Source organism: Pan paniscus, chromosome 7 (genome assembly GCF_029289425.2).
Source record: "Pan paniscus chromosome 7, NHGRI_mPanPan1-v2.0_pri, whole genome shotgun sequence".
Taxonomy (NCBI): Eukaryota; Metazoa; Chordata; class Mammalia; order Primates; family Hominidae; genus Pan; species Pan paniscus.
The window spans coordinates 115,014,252-115,032,889 of NC_073256.2; the positions used below are offsets into that span (position 1 = coordinate 115,014,252).

General features: G+C 39.0%; 1 protein-coding gene across 12 annotated transcripts in view; it reads left to right on the forward strand.

Moving 5' to 3' along the window:
- The window catches only part of MTDH (metadherin), an 82,601-nt gene that overhangs the window by 27,709 nt on the left and 36,254 nt on the right, over positions 1 to 18,638 (forward strand). For 6 of the 12 annotated variants that reach the window (XM_034966390.3, XM_034966392.3, XM_003821685.7 and 3 more), the window contains exons 3-5: positions 15,046 to 15,130; positions 15,844 to 16,020; positions 17,449 to 17,514. In XM_034966390.3, the coding sequence (XP_034822281.1) occupies positions 15,046 to 15,130; positions 15,844 to 16,020; positions 17,449 to 17,514 (328 nt within the window). The remainder of the gene's footprint in view (positions 1 to 15,045; positions 15,131 to 15,843; positions 16,021 to 17,448; positions 17,515 to 18,638) is intronic. The other 6 variants (XM_034966391.3, XM_034966393.3, XM_063606866.1 and 3 more) reach the window with 2 other exon arrangements.

Here is an 18,638-nt window from a genome sequence, read left to right on the forward strand (position 1 = left end):
TAATATATCTAAACAATTTCTTAAGTTTGTATGATAGATATAACCCACATAAACAAAGGCTCTTGGCCAGGCACAGTGGCTCAGACCTGTAATCCCAGCACTTTAGGAGGCCAAGGTGGGAGTTCAAGACCAGCCTGGCCAACATGAAGAAGCCCCATCTCTACTAAAAATACAAAAATTAGCTTGGCGTGGTGGTACGTGCCTGTAGTCCCAGCTACTTGGGAGGCTGAAGCACGAGAATCACTTGAACCCCAGGAGGCAGAGGTTGCAGTGAGCCGAGATCGTGCCACTGCCCTCCAGCCCGGATGGTAGAGCAAGACCCCATCTCAAATAATAATAATAATGGCTCTTAATGACATCCTTAATACATTTTAAGAATCTAAAAGAGTATCATGTGACCCAGAGGTTTGAGAATTGCTCTGGGAGAGATCAGTGTCTAGAAAGTCGAAAACAAAATAATTTTGAGGCAACATGCATTTAAACAAGTATAAGCTAAAACAGCTCTTAGCAAAACAGAGTATCTGCATGCCCAAAGAGTTTATACACATGTGTATTTTCCTTCCATAATGCATCTTAGAAACTATAGTTTAAAACCATAGGTTGGCAAACCATGGCCAAATCTAGTGCTCTGCCTGTTTTGTAAATAAAGTTTTATGGAAACACAGCCACACTTATTTATCATTGGCAGTTTTTTACTATAGCAGTGGAGTTGGATAGTTTCAACAGGAGAGGCCTTATGATCTGCAAAGCCTAAAATATTTACTGTCTGGCTCTTTTTTTCCCCCTTCCTGAACCTATTAAATTCTCATTGTAGTCCTTTGGAGTCTTTAAATGTTTTATCTGAGTGCTTTGATATGTTCTCTGAGCCTTGGACTATTAACCTTTTGGGTTCTCTTGTGCCACAGAATTTATAGTTTCATGATTTCTTGGGTTCCCACCCAAGGAATTAGTTTTCAAGGTTCCCTTTAAGGTAAACAAAGCTACAAAACTGTTTTTCTGTAAAAGAGAATACCATACCAGGAAAACCATATTTATCCCTCTAGACTTTTCTGTCTGAACTGCAAATGGCCAAATGGAGACCAGAACCAGGATTTCTGCCCCAGTCAGTCATTTTTCCACTATACCATGGTTTTACCTTACACAGGAAGTGGCAAGAGGGGATTGAAAAACGGTGAAATGGCAAATTTGGTTTTAAACATGCTTAGATTGCGGCGAGAATGGGATCTCATACTGAAATTAATTTATTAGTTTGTTGGGAATGTGAGAACCGTATCTGGGGAAAAGTTCAAAGCTAGATAAAAGGAGTTCTTAAGAGAGGTTTCTTGTAAATGTCTTAGGATTGTGAGTTTAGCCATGTTGCTTGTGCCGTGTGCTATGTCCTATGAGCCCACTCCAGACATATTTAAATAATTTAATGACTTGGATGATGGATCATGTATACAAATATAGTAGCTCAGAGGTTTTATTTGAGTGGAGGGACCGAATAAGAGTTAGGTAGACACGGCTGTATGTAATTCAGTCTAATTTTAGGCTCTTTCATTGGTTACTCATAAATTAACTGAATACCTTCTGCATGCAAGGTACTACTGTAGGCATTAGAAATACAACAGTTGATAAAACAAGAGCCCCTACTCTTGTGAAACTTAGTCGGGAAAACAACTAAAAATATAAGCATATTCTCTACTGTCTGGTGGTAAGTGCTATGAAAGAAAACAATTAGGCCAGGCATGGTGGCTCACATCTGTAATCCCAGCACTTCAGGAGGCCAAGAAGGGAGAATCTCTTGAGGCCAGGAGTTCAAGACGAGCCTGGGCAACATAGTGAGACCCCACCTGTACAAAAAATTTTTTAAATTTAGGCCAGGCACGGTGGTTCACGCCTGTAATCCCAGCACTTTGGGAGGCCAAGGTGGGTGGATCACCTGAGGTCAGGAGTTCAAGACCAGCCTGGCCAGCATGCTGAAACCCTGTCTCTACTAAAAATACAAAAAAATCAGCAGGGCATGGTGGCTGGCGCCTGTAATCCCAGCTACTTGGGAGGCTGAGGCAGGAGAATCATTTGAACCCAGGAGGTGGAGGTTGCAGTGAGCTGAGATCGCGCTGTTGCACTCCAGCCTGGGCAACAAGAGCAAAACTCTGTCTTGGGGGGGGCGGGGAAAGGGGAGGGGCACAGGAATTGGCCAGGTGCAGTGGCTCACACCTTTAATGCCAGCACTCTGGGAGGCCAAGGCGGGCAGATAGCTTGAGCTCCAGAGTTCAAGACCAGCTTGGGCAACATGCTGAAACCCTGTCTCTACCAAAAATATAAAAATTAGCCAGGCATGGTGGTGCATGCTTGTATTCCCAGCTACTTGGGAGGCTGAGGTAGGAGCAGTGCTTGAGCCCAAGAGGCGGAGGTTGCAGTGAACCAAGATCATACCACTGCACTCCAGCCTGGTCAACAGAGCGAAACCCTATCTCAAAAATCAGTTAATCAAAAAAAAATTTTTTTAATTAGCCAGGCATGGTGGCATGCACCTGTAGTCCCAGCTACTCAGGAAGCTGAGGTGGGAGGATCACTTGAGCCCCAGAGTTTGGGACTGTAGCAAGCTGTAATCAAGTCACTGGCACTCCAGCCTGAACAACAGAGACCCTGTCTCTGAAAAGAACAAAAATGAGAAAAAAAATCAAACACGGTAAGGAGATAGAGATAAAGTGCAGGTTGTGGGCACTTCCCTGCACCTGCAATTCTCCTACTTCTTCCATTTAGGAAAATAACAATAGTACCAAGTGGAATAACCTTGAATCTCCTTTAAGTTAAACCCCACCAAAAGGGGGGAAATCAATTGCAGACTTTTCTACTTTTAAGGAGATTTGTGACAGTTTTCACACTCTCATCCTGATATTGTATCACAAGGTTACTAAGATGGAGAACTGCTGGTATAGGCAAAATAGTGAAATATAATTATTATGCTTCTTGGATAATCCATGCTTTCCCATTTAACCATGCCCAGTTTGTATATATATTTGGGACAAGTGAGAAAAATAAATAGTGCCAAAATGTGAAGCAATATAAAATAGGAACTTGCCATATTTGGCCAGAAAGTGGATGAAATTGACTCTAAAGCAATTTTAATTTCATCAAGTACATTTTAAAAAACATTGTTAATATTACAAAAATGAAAATGTTGACACAGAAGTAGAAAAAACAAAAATCTCAGAAAATAGAACACTTTTTTCCATGAGGTAGTTGAAAACCTCTTATACACCAGTCAGTAGTCTGCAGACCAAAACATCATAGCAAGAAAATACTCAGCATTCTTTTTTTTTTTTTTTGAGACAGAGTCTTGCTCTGTCACCTAGGCTGAACTGCAGTGGCATGACCAAGGTTCACTGCAGCCTTGCCCTCCCGGGCTCAAGTGATTCTCCCACCTCAGCTTCCCAAGTAGCTGGGACTACAGGCATGCACCAGCACACCCAACTAATTTTTTATTTTTTGTAGAGATGGAGTCTCACCATGTTGCCCAGGCTGGTCTTGAACTCCTGGGCTCAAGTGATCCACCTGCTTCGGCCTCCCAAATTGTTGAGATTACAGATGTGAGCTGTTGTGCCCAACCAGCATTCCCTTTTATTCATGCTCTCATTCCTTTATCACTTCTGGCATTACCATGAAAATCTTTAGATGTTTATAGGGCTATAAATATTAAAGATGTCAGTTCACCAAATTTTTAAGGACCAGTACATCCAGAATAGAGAATTAATAAATTGAGTAAGAATTACATTCAGGGCTGAGCACAGTGGCTCACACCTGTAATCCCAGCACTTTGGGAGGCTGAGGTGGGTAGATCACCTGAGGTCAGGAGTTTGAGACCAGCCTGGCCGACATGGCGAAACCCAGTCTCTACTAAAAATACAAACATTAGTTGGGTGTGGTGGCATGCACCTGTAGTCCCAGGTACTCGGGAGGCTGAGGCACAAGATCGCTTGAACCCAGGAGGTGGAGGTTGCGGTGAGACGAGATCGTGCCACTGCACTCCAGCCTGGGTGACAGAGCAAGACTCTGTCTCAAAAAAAAAAAAGAATTACATTCAGGGCCAGGCAAAGGGGACTCATACCTGTAATCCCAGCACTTGGGAGGCTGAGGTGGGCAAATTGCTTGAGCTCAAGAGTTCGAAAAACCAGCCTGGGCAACATGGCAAAACCCTGTCTCTTCAAAAAATACAAAAATTAGCCTGGTGTGGTAGCGTATGCCTGTAGTCCCAGCTCCTTCGGAGGCTGAGGTGAGAGGATGGCTTAAGCCCAGGAGGTAGAAGTTGCAGTGAGCCGAGATCATGCCACTGCACTCCAGCCTGGGTAACAGAGCCAGACCCTGTCTACAAAAAAAAAAGAATTTACATTTAGAACCTGGCTACCTACCTTGTATAAATGGCTAATTGCAAATAGGTTATCTTTTTTTTTTTTTTTTTGAGATAGGGTCTCACTCTGTTGCCCAGGCTGAGTGCAGTGGTACAATCATGGCTCACAGCATCCTCAATCTTACGGGCTCAGGTGATCCTCCCACCTCAGCCACCCAAGTAGCTGGGACTACAGGCGTGCACCACCATGCCTGGTTAATTTTTGTATTTTTTGTAAAGACAGGGTCCCACTGTATTGCCCAGGCTGTTCTTGAACTCCTGGTTGCATGTGTTCCTCCCACCTCTGTCTCCCAAAGTGCTGGGATTACTGGCTTGAGCCACTGCACCTGGCCACAGGAAGTGTTTTATTTTTATTTATTTATTTTTACTTTTATGGTTTGTCTCTGGGATGTAGAAAGTATCTTAATGATAAGGATAGTGTCACTTAAAATTTGTACGGTATCCCCCTTGTGATAGTTTTGATACTATACAGATAATAGATTATACTCCTTAAATTGGTCTTTTTGGCATGAATTGTACACTATGCCTTTCTTTGTACTTTGCAATTCTCTGTCAAAATCTGCTAAGGGGGCAGTTAGCCATTTGAATAGCTCTACTCTTGCTGCCAACATGTACTTTTTGCCACTCTAATAAGTGATATCACTTGTTGTTTGGGTATTGTCTAATATTAGAAATACTCAGCTGTGTGTGGTGGCTGACGCCTGCAATCTCAGCACTTTGGGAGGCCAAGGTGGGTGGATTGCTTGAGCCTAGGAGTTCGAGACCAGCTTGGGCAGCATGGTGAAACCTTGTCTCTACAAAAAATACAAAAATTGGCCAGGTGTGGTGGCTCACGCCTGTAATCCCAGCACTTTGGGAGGCCCATGTGGACAGATCACGAGGTCAGGAGATCAAGACCATCCTGGCTAACATGGTGAAACCCTGTCTCTACTAAAAAATACAAAAAAATTAGCTGGGCGTGGTGGCACGTACCCGTAGTCCCAGCTACTCAGGAGGCTGAGACAGGAGTATTGCTTGAACCCAGGAGGTGGATGTTGCCGTGAGCTGAGATTGTGCCATTACACTCCAGCCTGGGCGACAGAGTGAGACTCTATCTCAAAAAAAAAAAAAAAAAAAAAAAATTAGCCAGGCATAATGACACATGCCTATAGTCCCAGCTACGTGGGAAGCTGAGGTAGGAGGATCACTTGAGCCCAGAAGGTCAAGGCTGCAGTGAGCCTTGATCACACCACTGCACTCCAGCCTGGGCAACAGTAAAAGCCTGTCTCAAAAAAAAAAAAAGGCCGGGCGCGGTGGCTCATGCTTGTAATCCCAGCACGTTGGGAGGCCGAGGCAGGTGGATCACAAGGTCAAAAGTTCAAGACCAGCCTGGCCAAGATGGTGAAACCCCGTCTCTACTAAAAATAAAAAATTAGCCGGGCGTGGTGGCAGGTGCCTGTAGTCCCAGTTACTCGGGAGGCTGAGGCAGGAGAATTCCTTGAACCTGGGAGGTGGAGGTTGCAGTGAGCCGAGATCATTCCACTGCACTCTAGCCTGGGCGACAGAGCGAGACTCCATCTCAAAAAAAAAAAAAAAGAAAGAAAGAAAAGAAAAAGGAAGTGGACACTATTATTTCTAGTAAGAACTCTATCAGCTACATCACCATGAAGTTATGATGATTTAATCAGATGTTATATAAATTGGTCCAGATAGTGAAATCATCAAGAAGGGGTTTTGAAATAAAAATATGTTTATACTTTTGGTATTTAAAATAAAAACTTTGCCTAATTATACTGTGCCTTGAAATTTTAGCTAATGGTATTCTGAAACTATTCTAGTTTAGCAAGATATCTAAGCATTCAGAATGTAAAAACTGGCATTTCTAGTTTTTTTAGAGATATTTATTTATGCATTATTCTGTATGACAAAATTTTACTGAATTTAATTATAAATGACTGGATGCATTTCTTGAGGGTTTCTTATTTAAATAGAGAAAGAAATACTATGGGGAAACACTTGTTCCTCTGCCATGGTAATTAGCAAAAAACAATATTACAGCCAATCAAAATGCATTCATTCATTAGCATATACTGTTTGATGCAGCATAAAAATGTTGCTAATGATATTAAATAAATTAGTACCAGAGCAAATTTCCCAGCCTGGTAGGGATAATGTACAGATGTTTCTAACATTAAAGCTTGGGAGTACTTGCTAGATTCTATTTCAATAATGAAACACATGAAGAACCACTTTTGTGAGCAATTAAAGAGATATCCACAAAGATATATTCTCAACAGTAAATCACTTATTTAACTTTTTTGAATGTTTGTGGAAAAACTAAACAAAAACCACTGATGGACGGCTTTGACTGGAATTAAAAAAATAAATGGGGAGTTAGGGAGAGATACCACCATGTGTGAAATTTATTTACTACATTATTTCTAGAAAACTATGATGACAAAAGAGATTAATGCCAGATTGCACATTGGAAGACCTTCAAATTACAGTAAGGGTGAAGGTGATAATCATCTTTTATGATGCAAAGATTTTACAAGAGGATTCATTGACTCTATTATAGCAAAATACTTTGATAAAGCTGAACAACTTTTAAAAGCGAGTCATACATTTTTTCTCCTTTCTCCCTCTTTCTCTCTCTCTTTCCTTTCCTTCCTTCCTTCCTTCTTTTTTTTTTTTTTTTTTTTTGAGAGAGAGACAGAATTGCTTAGTCACCCAGGCTGGTCTCGAACTCCTGGCCTCAAACAATCCTCCCACCTCGGCCTCCCAATATGTCGGGATTATAGGCATGAGCCACCTTGACTGGCCTATTTTTCTTTTATGAAAGATGAAGTGTTCCAAGTCTGTTTATCTTTTTTATAAAGATAAATGGTTGTCTGCTTACCAGATACTTTTACAAAGAATTTATACTGAATCTGCCCCTTCACGCTTAAGGAAAGCTTACTTAACAAGATGTCAGAAAATAGCCAATTTTTGAAAGAAACTCATGCAATGAAGAGTGTATTCTGACAAACTTACATCATTGCATGTTTTGTTATTAAAGAGCATTTGTACGTTGGATGTGAAAATCCTCATATCTGCCCAGCTTGGGAGCAATTTTCTAACAGAAAAATAGCCTAACAGCCGAGATTCCAGAGCACGAGTACATGGGATCCAATTCCAGTTCTAACACTTGACTAATGATGTGATTTGGGGGTTGGTTAGTAATCACTTGTGCCTCCCTTTTCTTATCTACAAAATGGATAGAATAGCATTTACCTAGGGTTACTTTGAGAATTTAAATGGAACTATGTAAGTAATAGCTATAAACCAGATGTAAAATTTTGTCTTTTTAGTGAATTTACTTGTTAAAAATACAAAAAAAATTATCTCACCCATGGTAATAACAAGAACAAAATGATGATAATGATAATAGTAATAATAATAATAATAAAGTAGAAAGTACCAAAAACTGTAGAACTTTCTGATCTACAGTTCAATACAGAAACAATGTATTGATGTTAAAGATTAAAATTTACTGGCTGAATTTTCACAAAAACTTTTGCATAGTTGGAGAATTAGATTGAAAAATTAGTGTCATATTTCAGTAAGCATGGCCAATCATGTGTCTTCCATTTTGATCTTCTTACTTTTTCAAGTGTAACAATATTTAATACCAAATATTAAAATGAATGCATTTAGAAGATATTCAAAAGAATGAAGCATGTGCATTGATATTGCTATCACTAAAAATAGTTATATTTTACAAATGTATACACTATCAGTGTAGTAGAATGTGTATAAAATTTATAAACAAATATTTTGGGGTATATGCTCAATTTTTTCCCATGGAAGTATGAGAACAACAAGCTTATTTAACCCGCTGTTACAAGAGTGATAGCAGACCCCTTTATCTGGCATATTTACTCAGGTATTTAAGTGAGTTACCATATGTTCCATATATTGATTAGCAATTGAGTATTGGCACTGCTTATTTGCTTATTTTGAGTAACTCCTAATAAGATACTAGAATTTTTGGAACTTATTCGTCATAATTTCCTAAGGAATTATCAATCTGTCTTATTCAGTATATATCTTTGGCAGTTTTAGAAAGTTGTAATGGTGGATCTAATGATTATTTATCAAAGCCTTTTTGTCATCTAGTTTTTTTGTTTGTTCGTTTGAGACAAGGTCTTGCTCTGTTGCCCAAGCTGGAGTGCAGTGGTGCAATCTTGGCTCACTGCAACCTCGACCTCCTGGGCTCAAGTGATCCTCCCACCTCAGTCTGCCGAGTAGCTAGGACTACAGGTGTGCACCACCATGCCCAGCTGATTTTTTATTTTTTGTAGAGACACAGTTTTGCCGTGTTGCCCAGGCTGGTCTCAAACTCCTGGCCTCAATCAGTCGGCCCACCTCAGCCCCTCCAAAGTGCTGGGATTACAAGCATGTACCACCGCACCCAGCTCATCATCTAGATTTAAAAGAATGGAGCCATTTGCTGTTCCACGTGCAAATATTGTTTGTAGTCCCAGTGAATATGTATTCATTGTCATTTAACTCATTCCTCTTTTAGGAGTGTTATGGTGTGTGTATGTATACATGCACATACATGTGCACACATGCCTATACATGTACTTAACATATAACACAAAGATTTTTTTCTAATGGGACTATACTATAGCCTACTTTGTTGGTAATATCTGTATTATGTATATGAGATGGAAAGAAGACATAATGTGAAATTTTAATGAAAGCTAATAGGAAAATTAACATACAGATTTTTTGAGATGACTTCTGATACATTGAGTGATGTCTGTTTTGAATAATTTCAGAGGTTTTGGGTTAAAGGTCATTAGCTTCATGCAGTATCTGAACCCCTGCTAATTTCAAATGCTAGACAGGCTTCCTCAAAAGCGTATTTCTATCAGTGCTGATCATGAAGCATTCAAATAAAGGGAAGTAGAGATTCTGTTGAGAATATAATGAAATATCTCTTGTTCTCTTGCTTTTAAGAAGCTTATTATTAGAAAACTGGGAACACTTGAACACATGGAAAGGTATAGCCATACTGGAAATGTCCCAAGGAAGTTTGTGACAAATGACCAAATCTTTTTCAGTTTTAAATGTTTTGAGATGCAAGATTATATGTATTTAGGGGAAAGGAAAAGGGGGACAGTGGTAGAGATAAAGCAAATGGAGTGGAACGTGAGCTGGGTCAGAAAAAAAAAATGAGTACAGGCCATTTCAGGCATTGAACATCGGTAGGGGAGCAGATGATTCAGGTGCAAAGAAAATCACTCCAGCACTTTGTTCTGAGAAAAAATCCACAGTCAGTGCAGCTTGGTTAAAAACAGGAATGTTCAAAGAGGTACCAGTCTTGTAGGAATCAAATGCTCATATGTATGAATAAAGGAATGTAAGGTTGAGATCAATTTGTGGAAGACATCATATGTCATATAAGGAAGTTAGACCTTGTAAAAGGTAGGAAATATCTGCAGCAGTTTTTTTTTTAAAGTAAGAATGAAAATTAATTGGATTGATAAGATATATTGGGAAGGAAACTCTTGAAGATAAGAATTTTTTCTTTTTTTTTTTTTTTCTTTGAGATGGAATTTCGCTCTTGTTACCCAGTCTGGAGTGCAATGGTGTGATCTCAGCTCACTGCAACCTCCGCCTCCCGGGTTCAAGCGATTCTTCTGCCTCAGCCTCCCAAGTAGCTGTGATTACAGGCATGCACCAGCATGCTTGGCTGATTTTTGTATTTTTAGTAGAGATAGGTTTTGTTATGTTGGCCAGCCTGGTCTCAAACTCCTAATCTCAGGTAATCCGCCCACCTCAGCCTTCCAGGTGCTGGGATTACAGGCATGAGCCACCGTGCCCAGCCAATAAGAATTTTTCCTAATGTCTCACTTGCGTGTCATTCTCCTATTAGATTATAGCGCGGTTGCTATCAGTAAAGACTTGTATTTAGTTATGTATACTCGGCTCCTAAAACAGTGTCTGACACATAGTAGTTATTTTATAAATCTTGGTTGTATGAAGACCATTTAAGAGAAGACCAGTTTAATTATCCACTCAGTTCTGTGGTGGAGCCTGACAACAAGTTAGGGAAAAAAGAACTGTGGTAACAAGGAAGCCAGAGCTTTATGCTACCAGCTTCCTTCAAAAGTCTTAGCTAAAGTGGAGCTGCTAAGAAGTAAGATGTTTGCTTCAGTAGTATGGCCAAGGCAAATAGCAGTATATAGCACATATTTATTTTAAAGTTTTTCATAAGCTATTATTTTATTTAATCTTATCGGGATGGGTGTTCTTGTTAATTACTTTATATATATATATATATATATTTTTTTTTTTTTTGAGATGGAGTCTTGCCGTGTCGCCCAGGCTGGAGTGTAATGGTGTGGTCTTGGCTCACTGCAACCTCCGCCTCCCAGGTTCAAGCGATTCTCCTGCCTCAGCCTCCCCAGTAGCTGGGATTATAGGCGCCCGCCACCATGCCTGGCTAATTTTTATTATTTTTAGTAGAGACGGGGTTTCACCATGTTGGCCAAGGCTGGTTTCAAATTCCTGACCTCAGGCGATCTGCCTGCCTCGGCCTCCCAAAGTGCTGAGATTACAGGCGTGAGCCACCGCACCTGGCCTTTTGTTAATTACTTTTAAAGGCAGTAGTAACATCAAATAATATTTAAGCCTAATCTAAGATAATCTTTTTCTACAGATTTTTAGTTACAAATCCCCAGATATTTCCTTGTAAACATAATTTCTATTATTTTTTCAAAGTCTCCCTTCTTAAAAAAAAATCTTATTTATATATACTACTTTGTAGTTAACAGACTCTTTTCACTTTTTGTTTTAATTCTTAAAATAACCTTATATGAGGTTAGTAGGAATTTTTGTCCATATGACGGGTGGGGAAAAGGGTTTAGAATGATTTAGCCCAAAGTCACATAGCTAATGTATGATTAAATTTGTATTTAGAGTTAAATGTGGGGAGACTAAATAAGAGGTTATTTGCAAGGGTAAAGTGGATCAGAACTGGAATTTAGTCCTAGTTTCACCACTTTACCCTATGATGCTCTTAGACACTCTTTTTTTTTTTTTTTTTTTTTGAGATGGAGTCTCTCTCTGTCACCCAGGCTGGAGTGCAGTGGCGCGATCTCAGCTCACTGCAACCTCCGCCTCCCAGATTCAAGCGATTCTACTGCCTCAGCCTCCCGAGTAGCTGGGACTACAGGCACGTGCCACCACACCTGGCTAATTTTTTGTATTTTTAGTAGAGGTGGGGTTTCACCATGTTAGCCAGGATGGTCTCGATCTCCTAAGCTCATGATCTGCCCGCCTCGGCCTCCCAAAGTGCTGGGGTTACAGGCGTGAGCCACCGCGCCCAGCCTCTTAGACACTCTTCTTTGTTTTTTGTTTGTTTGTTTTTTGGAGTTTTTTTGAGACAGGGTCTCACCCCGTTACCCAGGCTGGAATACAGTGACATGATCACAGCTCACTTCAGCCTCAACCTCCCAGGCTTGAGTGATCCTCCCACCTCAGCCTCCCAAGTAGCTGGAACCACAGTTGCATGCCGCCACCCCCACTGATTTTTTTTTTTTTTAAGAGAGAGAATCTCCCTGTGTGTTGCCCTGGCTGGTCTCATACTCCTGAGCTCAAGTGATCCTCCCACCTCAACCTTCCAAATTGCTGGGATTACAGGTGTGAGCCACCACACTCAGCAATCTTAAACACTTTTTATGGCCTCAGTTTCTATGTGTAAAATGGGGATACCTACTTTAGTTCCTGTGGACCTGCACTGTCCAGTATAGTGGCCACTTGCCACATGTGGATATTGAGCACTTAAAATGTGACTAGTCCGGCCGGGTGCTGTGGTCACACCTGTAATCCCAGCATTTTGGGAGGCCGAGGCGGGTGGATCACCTGAGGTCGGAAGTTTGAGACCACTCTGACCAACATGGAAAAACCCCATCTCTACTAAAAATACAAAATTAGCCGGGCATGGTAGCGCATGCCTGTAATCCCAGCTTCTCAGGAGGCTGAGGCAGGAGAATCGCTTGAACCCAGGAGGCAGAGGTTGCGGTGAACTGAGATCACGCCATTGCACTCCAGCCTGGGCAACAAGAGTGAAAAACTCCTTCTCAAAAAAAAAAAAAAGAAAAAGAAAAAACGACTAGTCCAAATTGAGATTGCTGTTAAGTTTAAAATACATGCCAGATTTCGAAGACTTACTTTGTTTTCTTTTACATACTATCTTACTGTGTTGCTTTTTTTATATGAGTTCCATGTTGAAATGACAGTATTATAGATACGTTGTGTTAAAATTGTCACCTATTTTAACTTAAAAATGTGTCTACTAGAAATTTTTAAAAATATATATGTGGTTTGCATTATATTTCTGTTGGCCAGCACTGCTCTAGACCAAGGATAGCAAACTCTGACACCCCAAATCCAGACAGATGCCTGTTTTTGTAAATAAAATTTTATTGGAACATAGTCACACCCCTTTGTTTATAAATTGTATGTGGCTGCTTTCATGCTATATGAGCAGAGTTCTGTGGTTGCTCCAAAACCCTGTGGCTTGCAAAGCCTAACATATTTACTATTTGATCCTTTGCAGAAAAAGTTTGCTGCCTGTGCTCAACTGTAGTTGACAGATGTTCAAGATGTTATCTTTACTTAAGAGTGGCTATGGTAAAGACAAAGACAGAAAGTAGAATCATGGTTGCCAGTGAGAAAAGAGGAGCTGGGAGTAAACGCTAATCATTACAGAGTTTCTTTTTGGGGATTAAATAATAATTTTGAGGCTGGGAGCAGTGGCTCACGCCTATAATCCCAACACTTTGGGAGGCCAAGGCGGATCACTTAAGGTCAGGAGTTCGAGACCAGCCTGGCTGACATGGTGAAATCCCATCTCTATTAAAAATATAAAAATTATACAGATGTGGTGGTGGGCACCTGTAATCCCAGCTACTCAGGAGGCTGAGGCGGGAGAATCGCTTGAACCTGGGAGGCAGAGGTTGCGGTGAGCTGAGATCATGGCACTGCAGTCCAGCCTGGGTGACAGAGCGAGACTCCGTCTCAAAAAAAACCAAAAAATAATAATTTTGATAGTTGTGCAACTTCAGATATACTAAAAACCACTGAATTGTGTACCTTTAAAAGGGTGACTATTATGGTATGTGGATATCTCCACATATCTTTTTTTTTAAGTGGATATGAGTCTAGTTTAGTACATGTAATAAAGCAGTATATTAATTATACATACTGTAATAAAACAGTATATTAAACATACATGTTAATGATAATGAGAACATGCAGCAAAATGAACAAATGCAAATCAATTATGAGGTCAGTAAAAAAAATTTATTTTTTTAATGTAATCTCTTGTTAAAGACAATTTTTAATCACTTTGAAGAGATCATGTCACTTGAGAATATATGCAGGTTTTTTATTGGTAGGAAAAGCAGTTTTCTGTCATTACTTACTCACTTGCTCAGATTCATTTACTGCCTTTAAGATAGTGTGCAGTACTTTGAGAGGCCACGGCGGGCAGAGCACAAGGTCAGGAGTTTGAGACCAGCCTGGCCAACATGGTGAAGCCCTGTCTCTACTAAAAATACAAAAATTAGCCAGGCGTGGTGGCAGGTGCCTGTAATCCCATCTACTCCTGAGGCTGAGGCAGGAGAATTGCTTGAACCCAGGAGGTGGAAGTTACAGTGAGCCGAGATTACGCCACTGCACTGCAGCCTGGGTGACAGAGCAAGACTCCATCTCAGAAAAAAAAAAGATAGTGTGCAGTAGTATATACATAGCTGATCTCAATAAATAGCTAAATAAGTGAATACAAAGTATAAAAATACTATTTTATAAACGTTAATTCTTTTTTGGAAGCACTTATTGAAATACAGAAATTATGGCTTATTTCGTTTTTAGCAAGCTTTTGAAAAGATAGAATAATATTAGGAGAAGGGAATTGGAATATCATTCGCAAACAGCCATAGCTTGTATGCGTATAGGTATTTTATCTGGATTGAATTGTTAAACATCTGTATACAAATCCTAGGTATTTTCACATTGCTTTGAAACTGACAAAATATTACCTGCTATGTACAATTGACTCATTAATTTGTTATACATAGGATATAGCAACAATCTGCTTTATGCAATCCAGAAACTGATAATTACCACATAATTTTTCATCTGAACATGTTGCAATAGGTTTTAATTTTATTGCTTTGAAAACACCGTATTACAGTACTGTATTTATGACGTAACTTATATTAGCATGATGTGGAAGGGCACAGGCTTTGGAGCCAGACAGACCTACTTCCTAATTATGACTTAGTTTACTAACAATATGATGTGGTAACAATTTAGTTAATATTTAACATCTCTAAGTTTTCATTTCCTCATCTCTAAAATGGGACTAATACCTTCTCCAGCAAGTTTCTTTTAAGGAATAAATAAGAAAATGAGTACAGAATACTTAACACATAGTAACCACTCACTCAATGGTAACCTCATATGATTATTATTGCCACTTAATATGTTAAGTTTTTTAAATCAAACAATTTTTTTTTAGTTGTCAGCATCATACATTTCATTATGTATTTTACTGACTCCTACTTATTCAAAAACATAACAAAATATTAAGTAACATTCTATTTTACTTTCAGTCAAAGAAAAATAAGAAGAAATCAAAGTCAGATGCTAAAGCAGTGCAAAACAGTTCACGCCATGATGGAAAGGAAGTTGATGAAGGTACTTGAGCAAGGGAAAGGACTGTAGAAAATTTTTTAATCCTTTTTTATCAAAGTGTATTATATAAAAGCTGCATTTGTTTTACTTAATTTTGTGTTTAGCCTTCTTTTTTATTACTGTAGACCTTAATATATAGAGCTGTGACACTGTTAGGAAACGCTTTTGTTAAGGATCCAGTAGTGCTTTTTCTGAAGGGAACTGCCCTGAAATTTAAAGTCAAGCTCAGTATTCTGAGCAATTAAAAAGTCATTCATCTTGTCTTTGTCTCCTGGAATTATGGTTTGTTTGTTTTTCCCCCGTGGTTCTTAAATATACCATTCCTGAAAGACTTTGTACAAAATTATTTAGTAAGTCATTTATTATCACCACCTAATAAACCCATTTATTAGTGATTATATATAATACTCCTGTCACTTCTACCTAGCAAGATAAAAAAAGATAGACAAGATGACTTATATATATCACTTTTTCTAAACCATAGATGACAGATTTGATAAAAATTACCAGAATAAATAATAACAGTTGCCTAAAACAACATAATGAAATTAGAAAACATTCTTAGGATGAGTTAATATAATCAACACTCTTGGTTTTAGCTTAACATCTAAATTTATCATGATATTTTATGTGCTCCACCCCATATTCTCCCCCAACACTATAACTTTTTTGTCTTCCCCTTACTGAATAACATTTTTTTTCTGGGGCTATGTCAGGAGCCTGGGAAACTAAAATTAGTCACAGAGAGAAACGACAGCAGCGTAAACGTGATAAGGTGCTGACTGATTCTGGTTCATTGGATTCAACTATCCCTGGGATAGAAAATACCATCACAGTTACCACCGAGCAACTTACAACCGCATCATTTCCTGTTGGTTCCAAGAAGAATAAAGGTATATTAGTGGAACATAAGACAGTGGTACATCAAATCAAACTCCTTTTATTCGGATGTACAAAATATCATTATGTCAAAATCTGACTATTTTGAATGCTAACATCATTGTGCTGATATACCCTTCTTCATGAGAGTATTGTGAACCATGTATCGGTTTACCGAATACCAGCAGTGTTACTTGTTACGTATTGCCTAATGACTGGCCTATTAAATTAAAAATTTGCCTTTCTGCCTTGAGTCATGTGAGAAAATGATGTTGCCACTTTTCTAGTGCGTATCACTTTGCCCCAACTCCCTTGCATCTCTGTTCCTTAGAGTGGATAAGACATTTATTAAATGAAATGATTTATCACCATTTTGCATGTTGAGAGCTTTCATTCCAAGATGAATCATGCATGTTCTGGTGACTGCAGGTTGTGTCTGGATTTCTTATCACCCCACCTTTTTGAGAATATTATAGATGTTTGATAGAGCTAGACCAGAACTTCAAAGATTGAGCTAATGTTCTTTCTCTCAAGTATTAATATTTCAGATGTTCATACTATCCAATACTGGTGGCTTCTTGGTAGCCCACTCTTTAAATTACCATCATTTTTACCCTGGAGACACCAGTCTGCAAAGTGATACTGTTCAATTTGCTGGAAGGCATTGGCGTATCTTCCTTGTCTTTTTGTTAATGACCTTCCCACCTCCCCACACCTCAGTTGTTTCCAAACCATTTTCTTAGCCTTGTTACCTTTTATTTTTTGCTTGATAACTTGGTGGAATTTATTGCCATGGTACAGCAATGACTTCTGCTTACCCATTTTCACTGTTACATATTAGCTATGCTTTAGTATTTTTGTTGATTCATTGTCTTGTGCATGCCATCCTTGCTAGCACAATCCTATGTCATGCTGGTTTTTTTAAACATTGTGATCATTATGCTTTTTAGTGTCAGAGAAATAGTATTTTTGTGTTATAATGTGTATTCTCACCTCTTGCCATATTTCCTAAGTCCTGGTCCCAAATACTGGCAAAGTTCTTCATAAGTTGATGTGTTTGCTTCCAGGATTGTTGAAAAGGCAGCGGGTGTTGTTGAGAGGTGGCAAAGTTGAATCCAATTACAGAGCCCAATACTGCAGTTCCTACTTAAAATAATCTTGATAACTGTTGTAGAATAGCAAACTCTGTCTGTACATAGGCAGTTTTCCAGGTTCTTTATTGGCATTTTAGTTGACTAAGAATATGGTAACCAGAAAACTCAGTTCCTTACCAACAAGTGAAATGTGTTGTAAAATTGACTTTTTTCCAGTGGAAGAATTTAGCACTTGAAGGAGCAATTTATAATAGATAATAAGTAAAAATTAATTTATGTGTTACTCCTAATTTAATGTGCATAGTGCCCTATTTAGTATTAAATAAATTTTATTTCTATTTTAACCAGGTGATTCTCATCTAAATGTTCAAGTTAGCAACTTTAAATCTGGAAAAGGAGATTCTACACTTCAGGGTGAGAGAAATTACATGTAACTTAAATTGAAGGCCCATCAAAATAGAAATTTATATACATACCTCTTTCCTCAAATGAATGACACAGAAGGAAAGAAAAAAGTCTTAAAATGATTTTTAATTAATAAAGTAACATAATCACAGTCCAGAGATTTTGGAAAATAAATAAAAAGAAAAATCACACCCACTTCTAACGATCTTTGATATGTTCTAGTCTTTTTCCCCCATATATAAAAACATTCAGTAGTCGCTTGTATGCAACTTTGAATCTTGTCACCTAAGTCAGTAGAGAAGAAAGATTTTTGTTGGGCTTGGGTTTAATATAGCATATATCGGATAAAATACTTGATGCTTGTATGTTAAAAAAAAAAAAAAAGCTTTAGTTCCTATAATGTTTTAACTGCTTCCTTGACAGTCAAGTATCAAATATTTCACAATGGACTATAGTCTAAAGTTTTTCATTGCTTTATAAATAGAAAATATGTTTTATTACTCATTTATGATAAAGATTGAATTAAGTAGAGTGTTATGCCTGACCTGAAAACAAAAGTGTTGTAGTAAAATAAAATTGGAAATGAAAAAAGCACCTTCTTCTTTCAGGCCTTTTTTTTTTGGGGGGGAAATGGAATTTCACCCTTGTTGCCCAGGCTGGAGTGTAATGGCGTGGTCTTGGCTCACTGTAACCTCCACCTCCCGGGTGCAAGCAATTCTCCTGCCTCAGCCTCCCGAGTAGCAGGGATTACAGGCACCCACCACCATACCTGGCTAATTTTTGTATTTTTTAGTAGAGATGGGGTTTCACCTTGTTGGCCAAGCTGGTCTCGAACTCCTGACCTCAGGTGATCCACCCACTGCAGCCTCCCAGAGTGCTGGAATTACAGGCATCAGCCTTTTTTTTTTTTTTTTTTTTTTTTTTTTTTTTTTTTTTTTTTTTTTTTCTTAAAGACAGAGTTTTGCTTGTTGTCCAGGCTGGAGTGCAATGGCACAATCTCGGCTCACTGCAACCTCCGCCTCCTGGGTTCAAACAATTCTGCTTCAGCCTCCTGAGTAGCTGGGATTACAGGCACTTGCAACTACGCCTGGCTAATTTTGTGTTTTTAGTAGAGGCAGGGTTTCACCATGTTG